General features: G+C 51.7%; 1 protein-coding gene across 4 annotated transcripts in view; it reads left to right on the top strand.

The window, feature by feature from the left end:
• GLI3 (GLI family zinc finger 3) overlaps positions 1–5,935 on the top strand; it is a 265,100-nt gene extending 259,165 nt beyond the window's left edge. For 2 of the 4 annotated variants that reach the window (XM_047694927.1, XM_047694929.1), the window contains 2 exons: positions 2,304–2,634; positions 3,476–5,935. In XM_047694927.1, the coding sequence (XP_047550883.1) occupies positions 2,304–2,634; positions 3,476–5,805 (2,661 nt within the window). In that variant the 3' untranslated portion in view covers positions 5,806–5,935. The remainder of the gene's footprint in view (positions 1–2,303; positions 2,635–3,475) is intronic. The other 2 variants (XM_047694928.1, XM_047694930.1) reach the window with 1 other exon arrangement.
• The last annotated feature ends 5,538 nt before the right edge of the window (positions 5,936–11,473 follow it).

Below are 11,473 nucleotides of genomic sequence, written 5' to 3' on the forward strand. Positions count from 1 at the left end.
ACATTTCTAATATTCTTTCTTTAAAAATGTATTCTTGATCATCGTGCTATGAATTAAATTCTTTCTTCTTTTTTCTTATTAATTCCACATCTCTTCTGTGTAATGCTCCTAAATGTCTTGTTCTCACTTCCTAAGGACAGTGGGTAATAAGGTGAGGGAATTTTGGCTTCTCTGCTCTTTTTGTTTTGTGTTTGTTTTAACGTTTAACTTCTGTGCGTTTGATTTTTCGTTTTTGTGCTTTGTGGTATCTTTGGTAGTGAACACTACTCAGCTATGTTTCAAACGTAGAAGCAATGTGTTTTGAACATTCAGCATGTGGAAATGTGGAGTCAGATGGTGAAATTCAGTGTTCTATTTGTCTAGGTTTTCATAACAAATCACGGCCGGCCGACCAAGCAGATGTTCTCAAAGACTATCACATTATCGAACTGAAGCATGTAAACTCATTCTGGGACAAGAAAGGTGTCCTCACTCTTTGAGGATGATCTGGATATATTGTTGTTCCCAGTTTAATCTGTGTCGAAGTATCTGAGCTCCTCTGAGCGATTCTCTGGTCTTAAGGGCCTCTGTGCCTCCTTCTGTGCCCTGTTAGAGGCTTGAGTCTACGGTGTGTGTGTGCATACACATAGACACACACACGACACACACACACAGATTCACCTGCACACACTCTGAGCCGACAGTCCAAGAGTCAAAGCCCTCGAAATCCTGGATGCTCCAAGTCCCTTGGGAAGGAGCAGGTGGCCTGGCCCTTCAGGATTCTGCCAAAGCAAAATGTGAGCCAGGCTTCCCAAATTCCCCATCAGATTTGTGTATCTCATTTGGCTCTGCTTGGTTGCCCGGGACAAATTTGGTGTATCACATGGCATTCACTTAGGAAGTCTTCATCTGCTTGGCTGTACATAGTGTGGTTGTGAAACGAGTGTGATGGGCTCTGCTGAGAAACCCTATGCCTAAAACCCCTTCCCGACAGCCCTGTGCACCCCACCTGGGACAACAGTGGGGGTCCATAACTGAGTGCGTGTGGTTCTCTCTCCCAGAAGAATTTGTTCTTGGGGCTGCTGGCAGCTTCTAGTTGTTCCAGTAACGCTAGAGAAGCCTCTGTGGGGAGATGGAAATGGTGCTGGGCAGGGAGTTTAGGTTGGTCTTAGCATTGACCTTGTGAATTTGTGACTTTGGGCAATCACTGAACTCTGAACGTCAATTTTCTTATCCACAAAAAAGGGGTTATCCTGTATATCTACCAATGGAATTCACCATTGGAATTTTAGATAGAGCGGTTCTAGGCTGTGCAGACTGGTCATTGAGGGCCATTTTATAGGGTGCCCCCACCCCAGATCTGAGGACAACCAGCTCTCCTTCACTCCCCATCTCCAGGAGCCCTGGGGCTGGGGGGGGGGGGTCCTTTCCCTGACGGAGAGCCTGTGCACTGGCTCAGGTTTCTCTCTAGTTGTAGAACTGGCTTATACAGTCCACACAGTGGTGATGAGGGAAACATTGCCTGATTCTCCCAGAGAAACGCCAGGGCACTTTAGGGGAATGTGAAGATTATTCCAGACTCCGATGGCTGTAACTTGGAGCGTTTCTTGCAGCTGTCTTTATGCACAGCCTTGCTGGGGTTCTGTGGAGCAGGCAAGTGTAGACAGAAGTGGGGGAGGTTACAGAGAGCTTGAGCAACTAGCCCTGAGCAGCTCAGAGAGGGTCTCATGGGAGAGGACCTAGTGTGCCTCTCAAGCACCCATCTCCCGCGCCCGCTGGAGCCAAGCAGAACGAGCCTGCGGACTAAAGCCACCTGGGATAAGATGAACTGCGAATGCCCTTGGAGCCGAATGGGAACTGTTTCCCAGGTCTTTGTCTATTTCGTGGCCTCTCTGGGCCTCACACTTAATTCCCGCCACAGTCCCGAAGATAAGTAAGTTGTCCCCATTTTGTAGATAAGGAAACTGAGGTTTAGAGTGACTGAGTCTTTTGCCCAAAGGGTCAAGTCGTGCAAGTGGGATTAGAGCTGAGGAAGCCTGTTTGCAGAGCTGGCATCTAGGGAAGGATCCCGTGGCTGATATCGTGCCAGTCACCGCCCCCAGTCCCATTCAGCACGCCCCGCTTCCATTGCCCCCACCGCACATCCGCTGGGTATCCCATCAGCCCCTAGATTGCGAGAGGCCGCTTCCATTCACCGGCACACAGCTCCCCTCACTGCACCCCTGGAGCACCCTGGAGGTCTAGGATCTGCATGAGCCCTCGTTTTCGGCTTCCTTTGTTTTCTCCTTCCCAATGACACCTCTTTGCTTTGCTCTTGACCCCAGCAGACATCTCAGCCAAGCCCTGGTGGTCAGTCTTCATGCAGCAGCCAACAGTCCCCCATCAGCAACTTTTCCAACAGTGGGCTCGAGCTTCCTCTGACCGATGGAGGTGGTGTGGGAGACCTCGGGGCCATTGACGAAACCCCAATCATGGACTCGACCATTTCCACTGCAACCACCGCCCTCGCCTTGCAAGCCAGGAGGAACCCAGCAGGGACCAAATGGATGGAGCACGTAAAACTAGAAAGGCTCAAACAAGTGAATGGAATGCTTCCACGACTGAACCCCGTTCTTCCCCCCAAAGCCCCTGCAGTCTCTCCTCTCATAGGAAACGGTGAGTCCCGTGCCCCATCTCACCTCGGCTCCAGGCTCTCCGTTCTGTCCATACACCCAGGCCACAGTAGGAGGAACCTGGCTTGGTGTGTACTGGTGTGTGCCCCGGTCCTAAAATTATACTGTCACCACACCCATCAGTGTGGCCTCTCTGGAGAGGCCGTGTTTTAAAAGCAGTTCGTGAGGGGATAATAATGTAGGACTTGTGTTCTCACGGTAAGATCAGAACTGTTGGACCGGGCTGAGGAAGTCCCTCCAGCAGCGGCATCTGGGGTTAGCACTGCCATCTGGTTTCCCATCAGCACCCGGGAGATCGGCGGCCACCTTGACTGACATGTTCCCAGGTCAAGGCAGGCCAGGCAGCCTTGCGCATCTGCAGCCCCAAGCCCATGTCAGGGTTTGCTTCTGAGATGACACTGAATGCCTAGACTGTATCCTCAGGGTGAAGCTCCCACGCACTGACCCAGATGTCCTCCACCTTCAGGGGATGTCAGAGGAAGCCCCGAGTAGATAGGACACTCTGGGAATGCCTTTGGCCTCGGACTTGCCTGTCCCCAGAGCACTGCACCCTACACCTGTGAAGGAGCTTAAGTGATCCAGGCTGTGTCTACTGCTCTGTTGAAGCCAGGGGTCTGCAAACTTTGCCACCCACTCGCGAATAAAGTTTCTTGGCACCCAGCCGCACCCACTCCTTCACTGTTCCCTGGTCCCTTTAGGGACACGCAGCAGAGGTTGGGGGCTGCGCGGCCGGGGAAACCAAAACTAGTTTCACCCCACCCTGCACCTGACTGGTTTCCCGCCCTCCCGAAATGAACGTGCTTCTCTCTACCCTCTCTCTGCAGGCACGCAGCCCAGTACCAGCTGCAGTCTGGGCGGGCCCTTGACTCTCCTCCCAAACAGAAGCGACCTTGCTGGTGTGGACATCACCATGCTGAACATGCTCAACCGGAGGGACAGCAGCACCAGCACCATCAGCTCCGCCTACCTGAGCAGCCGCCGCTCCTCCGGCATCTCCCCCTGCTTCTCCAGCCGCAGGTCCAGCGAGGCGTCCCAGGCCGAGGGCCGGCCCCAGAACGTGAGCGTGGCCGACTCCTACGACCCCATCTCCACCGACGCCTCGCGCAGGTCCAGCGAGGCCAGCCAGGGGGACGGGCTGCCCAGCCTGCTCAGCCTCACGCCCGCGCAGCAGTACCGCCTGAAGGCCAAGTACGCGGCGGCCACGGGCGGGCCGCCCCCCACCCCGCTGCCCAACATGGAGAGGATGAGCCTGAAGACCCGGATGGCCCTGCTCGGGGACGGCCGGGAGCCCGCGGGGGCCCTGCCTCCCGTGCACCCTCCGCGGAGGTGCAGCGACGGGGGCGTGCACAGTTACGGCCGCCGCCCTCTGCTGCCGGCCGACGCGCTGGGCAACGGCGTGAGGCGGGCCAGCGACCCGGTGAGGACGGTGTCCGAGAGCCTCTCGCTGCCCCGGGTGCCGCGGTTCGGCAGCCTCCACGGCTTCAACCCTCCGGCGCTGCCCGCCTCCCTGGAGAAGCGCAACTTAGTGCTCCAGAACTACACGCGGCCCGAGGGCGGCCAGCCGCGCCACTTCGCGGCCTCCCCCTGCCCTCCGAGCATTACCGAGAATGTCACCCTGGAGTCCCTGACCATGGACGCCGATGTGAGCCTGAATGAGGAGGACTTCCTGCCCGACGACGTGGTGCAGTATTTAAATGCCCAGAACCAGGCGGGGTATGAGCAGCCCTTCCAAAGCGCCGTCTCTGACGACGGCAAAGGGCCCCATGGGCCCGGCCTGGGGAGTGGGCACGGAGACTTCGACCCCCCCGGGCTGCCCGACAGCCACGCCGGCCAGCAGTACCGGCCGCTGGAGCAGCCTTGCCCTGAAGCCAGCAAATCCGACCTGCCCATTCAGTGGAATGAGGTCAGCTCTGGCAGCGCTGACCTGTGCTCATCCAAGGTGAAATGTGGCCAGAGGTCGGCGGCGCCGCAGGCTCGAGCCTTCGGCTTGTACGCCAACACCAACATGGGCGTTCACCCACAGAATCCCTTAAGGAACGGGGTCGGCCCCGCCGGGGGGTACCCGACCCTCGTGGAGCACGGCAGCTCCTACGGTGGCCCCGAGCACTTAGCGAGCCACGGTGGCGGACCGGGCACCAGCGGGAACACCTTCCACGAACAGCCCTACAAGACCCAGCAGTATGGGAACTGCCTCAACAGGCCGTTGGCAGCCCCGGGCCTGCTTGACGGCGCCTGTGGTGCCGGGATTCAGGCCGCAAAGCTGAAAAGCACCACGGTGCTGGGGAACGGGAGCCAGCCAGGTTTTGGCCTGTCAGTGGTGCCCCACGAGTCATCGGGCAGCGCTGTGAATGGCATGGCACCCCAAGACCTGGTGGGCCAGGGGTACCTGTCCCATCAGCTGCTCAACGACCACCAAGGGGCCGGTCGCACCAGTCAGCAGGTGCTAGAGCAGGTCAGCGCTACCTCACACGTCAACGTCTATCAAGGGCCAGAGAGCGGCCTGCCGGGGCCCCCCTGCCAGGGCAGCCAGATGTCGGGCTTGGCAGCCGCCAGGGGCTACCAGCCCTGTGCCGGCTTCGGGGGCAGCAGACGCCAGGCTGCGCCGAGGGGCGGCCTCGCCCTGCAGCAGGGACAGCTCAGCGACACGAGTCAGGCCTGTAGGGTGAACGGCATCAAGATGGAGATACAAGGGCAGCCCCATCCGCTCTGTTCGAACCCACAGAGTTACTCTGGTCAGTTCTATGACCAAACCGTTGGCTTCAGTCAGCAAGACATGAAAACTGGTTCATTCTCCATTTCAGAAGCCAACTGCCTGCTCCAGGGGGCCAGCGCCGAAAACTCTGAATTACTCTCCCCAGGTGCTAACCAGGTGACAAGCACAGTGGACAGCCTCGACAGCCATGACCTGGAAGGGGTGCAGATTGATTTTGATGCTATCATCGACGACGGGGACCATGCCAGCCTGATGTCTGGAGCCCTGAGCCCCAGCATCATTCAGAACCTTTCCCACAGCTCCTCCCGCCTCACCACACCGCGCGCGTCCCTCCCACTGCCCGCGATGTCTGTGAGCACCACCAACATGGCCATCGGGGACATGAGCTCTTTGCTGACCTCCCTTGCGGAAGAAAGCAAATTCCTTGCAGTGATGCAGTAGGCAATAGGGGAAAGGCTGCCAACCAACGTGAAACTTTAGGAGTTTAAGATGAAATGGACTCGGTTTTTGGCCGGTTTGTTTTTTGTTTTAGTTCTGTATGTATTTTAGCAATCTCATCTCACCTAACTGGGATGTGTTTCAAGTATATTCCTTTTATGGAAAAGGACTCTGAACAACCCTAAAGTATTCTAGGGAGAAACTGTCTTCCATTTCAGTTTTGAATCAGTATTGTGACACTCAAACCATCCTCTTTGTTTCTTTTTTTTTTTTTAACTGTAAGCTCCCCCCCTTTTTAGTAAACAGTGTAAATGTGTGATGTACACGTTCTTTTCGAAGAGAAGTCATACGAGAGTTTTGATGTGTTTCTCATATGAGAGTTTTGATGTGTGTTTCTCTGTTACTCAAAGGAAATAGGAGTTGGCGTGCTTTTGACCAAGGGGTTACACTTACAGCTTTTTAAATTTTCCTTTACATGTGCTTTGTGTTTCTTTTTGTTTTTTGTTTTCTGGGGTGTTTTTTGGGTGTTTTTTGTTTTTGCTTTTTGGTTTTGATGGTGTTTGTTTGTTTGTTTGTTTTGGTAATTCCCACATTGGACACAAAAACCAGAATACGGATAGTGAATTTAAGAATCCTTTGTGGGTGTGCTGTAGCAGGCATAACCAATTTTTGACACACTCCCCACCCCAGTTCAGGTCAGGGTTGCACGCAAGCAGGAATTTGGGACTCTGGCAGATAAACACTAGTTTGCTCACGGTTGGGGTTTAGAATTCCTCCTGTCCCTTAGTGCGCTCAGGGCAGGTGCATCTATGTGCTCACTTCTCAGTTATCCATGCTGCCTCTCCTCCCTCCGTCTCCACAACTATTCAGTGTTGCTCCGCGCTCCAGGGAGAGAGGGGAAGAGTGGTGGGTTGGCAACTTCCATCCGTTCTGGCAAAAAGTTAGGTAGATTGTAGAGTGAAGCTACTGGGTAGAAATAGTGTGGGGAACATTTGTGGGTTTGCTGTATTTGTTGATTATAGTTCCATCTCTTTACCCATTATCATAGATAACTGAGAATTGATTATATATAGTTCTAAGTATTTAGGTATTTAAAAGACCCAGTGGCAGGCTATTTCATTAACATACCTTCATTCCACTGTAGCAAAGGAGTATTTCTATTCTAAGTGCCCTATTTTAAGGGATTTATAACACTTAGTTGTAAAGGAAAAAGCTGACATACAATGACATTTGGAATAAATCACTTTAACCATTGTTAGTATTTGTAAGCGCTAGGGAGGATGGTTAGTGGCTGTGTGGATGCCTTTTCTTACACCTTCTCTATTAAACGAGGCATCCGGTTAAGAAGTTAAATGTTCTATGCAGTTAGTCCTTCACGTGGACTTAATTGGCAATTTTGTTTTGGATTAAAACATTTAAAGACTAAAAAAGTGCAGCTACTTGCCATGTGCAGCTGATACACGTAAAAGACATACTATGTGTATACAGAGCGAGCACATGGATTATCCAACATTTTACATTTAAAAACGTGTAAGCTATTAAAAATAAAATATTAACACCTCAGACTACCTTCTCTGTTTCGTCCCATTAACCCTGGAAGTTGGATTTAGCCAAAGTGACTCGTGAGTCAGTTGTGTGGCTTTTCACCCCCTTTATTCCCACCATTTAAATTCGTATTAGACAGGTCAAGTAAAATAAAACATTAGACAATAGGAAAAAATATTAGAACCAGCCCATTTTTCTCACATTCATGATCTCTCCTTTGGAACAAGAATCTCAGCGTGGAGGGAAATTTGCCCTTTGGAACTTTGTGGCTGAGAAAGTTGGGTTTATTTTCCACGGAATGTTCCTGAAACCACTGGGAGGGGTGCCGAGACTTCTCCCGCTGCCCTCCCACAACCAGCACCTGCTCTTAAGTCCAAGGATGCATCTGCTTTGGAACAGAGCCCAAAAGCGAAAGACAGCTACTGATCTGAGCTCAATGGATCTGAGCAACAGAAAAGAGCCAGGCTTTTTCTGTGTTCCTCAAAACAGTCCATGACCCGGTCACAAAATCAGTGGTCCACCCCCTGAATCTCTTTTTTCCACAAACAGCAGAATCTCTACACCCTAATCTTACCTTACGTGCCCTCACGGTTTGGTCTGACCCTGTTCTTGGTTTCCAAGCTTGGGACCTGGGCGTTCTGCAGCCGCTGAGTGAGGACGGCGGCCCCTGGCACCACCCTGCCCTCTTCCTCCATCAGAGTCCCTCCCCGGTCAAACTCCCAGATGTGACCTGCACTTCTCAGTGACCCTAAATTCCTACCTCGCCTGCCCTCCATGGAAGGACAGACAGCAACTGGCAACCGTGGGGGAGGACCGTTGTCATCCTGGGTCTCTGCTTTGCCCTGTGGTGATTTAGGGGATTCTCTGCGTGGCTACCATTCTTTACCTTTCCATGCTTGCTTTCCTTCCTCTGGCCCTTAGGTTTGCAGAGATAGACCTATTTCAGTGCAGCCCTTGGCTTCTGTCTGTGGAAATCTCAGAAAGATGGGGGAGAGGGAGGAGGAGAGTGTACTTTTCCCGGAGCGCTGCGATGCGCCCCGACGGTCAGTGGAAGGAAGGTCTGTTGGGGCCACTTGGAAGCCTTCCGTCTGTAGACTTGGCATCTCCTCGGGCGGGACGCACCCCCATTCTCCAGCCTCCAGCCTCCTCCCCATGTCTCTGACCCTCCCTGCTGAGGGAGACCGCAGCGACTCACGAGTGTCCCCCCTTACTTCTCAGTGCAGGCTCGTGCGTGCTTCTCCTGTTGAACATCCGTGTGAACTGTGTTTTTATTCGTTAAACCGTTTTGTTTTATTCCCTAAAGAGCTAATGAGACTGCCCCTGCTCCTCATACGTTGGCTCGTCCCCTCGAGCCGCAGAGTTGTGATTCTTGCGATGTATGTGCCTTATTTTCTGTTGATCTTGTCCACGCGAGGGACCAGCCCCTGTAGCCCGATTGCAGCGCGAGGGTGTGCGCTCCGGAGTCCCCCGAGTGCGTGCGCGATCCGAGCAGAGTCAGCCGTCTTGTAACCTGGTTTCCCATGTTGTTTGAACTGATGGAGGATGTTCTCTTCGGACAAGTTACTGTTGTGTATCCCGCAAACGTGTAAAATAAAAGACGAGTTCATTTTTTTCACCTTTTTTAGATTTTTAAAAAAAAATAAAATGTGTAATCCTTTTTTAAAAGAAACACATGTAAATACATTTAAGTATTGTAGGCATAGTGTTCGGATGTGGCCGGCCCTGGGCCTTCTCGGATCAGCCTGCAGCCGTGCGATGCCCCCCTCTCCGCGTGCGATTCCCCCCGTGCCCACCTCATGCCCAGGGCCGCAGTCCTGCCACACGTGGACTCTACTTTTGCTTTCGGAACCACCTAGTCCTTTTGTAACAAAAACAGAGAACAATGTTTCTTACAATGTCAATAAAAAACGCTTTGTACTGAAATTGTTCCGGGGTTGTTTATTCGATCCCTAGCTAAAAGGAAAGGTGCTGCCTTGGGAAAACTGCAGAGCTCGCACTGGGATGCACTGGGACTCAGACCCCGCTCCCCCCACTTACCCTCTCCTCCCCGCCCTCCCCAGCCCTTCCCCCATGGGCCACATACAAGCTGAGCTGCAGTTCCGCCCCAGACTCAGGTTCCTTGTCCCCAAGGCTGAGACTAAGACACTGGTGCAGCTGCTGGTGGCGACCTCGGGGTGTGTACCTGGGAGGCACACCAGTTGTAACCCTAATTGTTTTTTCTTAATTTTATCACTTTGCCAAACTCTGGGGAAGGAGTGTGAATATGGTTCAGTGTCTAACAACTGAGCTTGTTTCTCTTCTATAAATTATCCTCTCCTTTCAAAGGATATAGTGTATAATACCGTTCACAGGAAACGTGACGTGGTGGAAACCTACTTTTCTGTGGCTTTTAAGAACTGACTTTAGATAGAAATGTAAGCGATTTCTCTAATTTGTCTTTTCTTCTATTTTTTTTTTTCAGTATTATTCTCTAGATCACCATAAAAGCCTCCAAAGGGTCCCCTTCCTGAGTAGCAGCAGGTGTCCTCTGAGCCCCTAGCTTCCCCTGGTTGGCAGGATCCCAGGCCTCCGTGGATGGGCGTGGCCGTCGAGCACAGGCCGGTGACTACACCAGCAAGCCCGAAGGGGACCCCCAACCTGTGAGTGATGAATGGGTGCCCCCCTGCGGGGATTCTGCAATCATAGAGATGCTTCATGCTCTCCTAATCCACAAGAGAACAATTTCTCCCATAAACCCAGTATTCTTTGCTTTTATAGCTACAGCCCTCATGTAAGGTATCCAAATGAATTCAGAAGAAAAGAGGAAAAAAATGAATTTATACTCTACCATAGGAATAAATCGCCAGCGTATGAAGATGTATTTCACGTAGTAAGTCAGAGTAAAAGAGGAAAAATGAGGCTCGTAGAAAGGACAGGAGGGGACTGGGATGCCCCCAGGAATGGGGTACATCCCAGAGATGCAGTTCCTGTGATCGGACAGACAGGAGCGGCTCAAGGCTTGGTTTAGTTATTTTTAAATTTATTTTTACTTTTAAAAATTTATTTATTTATTTATTTGATAGAAATCACAAGTAGGCAGAGAGGCAGGGGAAGCAGGCTCCCTGCTGAGCAGAGAGCCTGATGCAGGGCTCGATCCCAGGACTCTGAGATCATGACCTGAGCTGAAGGCAGAGGCTTTAACCCACTGAGCCACCCAGTTGCCTCTTGAGGTTTGGTTTAAAACGTGAGAAGGAGACTTTGAAGCAGAGTTAGAGGTAAAAATGGTAGAGATGCTATGCACTCGGCATTTCATAAAGGTTTAAGTAATTTGGAGAGTTCAAAGATGTTATATATTACCCAGATGAGAACTTCATAAGAGAACACTAGGATAGATGGAAAAATTAATCCACTGTCAAAATACCTTATTCATCCTTTTCTCCTCCCGTGTTGTTCTTTTCTTGGCAGTCCCCCCCCGCCCCTTGGTTTTGCTTCATAATGCCTTTACTATTCCAAATAGTAAAGGGCTCATCTTTCTGTTAATATTAGCTTTCATTTAAGAAAAAAATTATTTTACCAACATAGACCTAGATGATTATGCCTACCTAGTTATTCAGCCTCTTTATATTTTTTAGAAATAGTCATTGAATCTAAACTGTTCTTTGGCTTTTTGAAATTTCCCGTGCACTGTGTGGCCATGGGTATCAGTGCCTACCCATGAGGCAGAGGCATGAGATCTCGTGTTCTTCACGTTTTCTCACCTGAACCGAACCTTCTCCTTCTTCCCCTGCAGGTTCTACCCTCCCTCCACACGCAGGAGTAGGTTATGAGGGTCGGTGGCTGCAGGCTACATACGTTTGATCTGGGAACGTCACACAGACAGTAGCTACCACAGTGGTGCCTGGGTGACTGATACTCTGTCCGTATTCCTTGATCGGGACTGGGGAGGGCAGCTGGACCAAACACAGCGGTGTGTGCCTGTAGGCGTCAACCCAGTAGGAGGGACAGACACGGAACCACAGAATACAGTGGCATGCGCGGTGGGAGATGATCAGAGGGAGTTCAGTCGGGGCTCTGTCCCTCGGAAATGCATAGGACAGGGCTTCTCCACATCTGTATCGCTGACATTGTGCCTCAGTGAACCTTTTTT

Source organism: Lutra lutra, chromosome 11 (genome assembly GCF_902655055.1).
Source record: "Lutra lutra chromosome 11, mLutLut1.2, whole genome shotgun sequence".
Taxonomy (NCBI): Eukaryota; Metazoa; Chordata; class Mammalia; order Carnivora; family Mustelidae; genus Lutra; species Lutra lutra.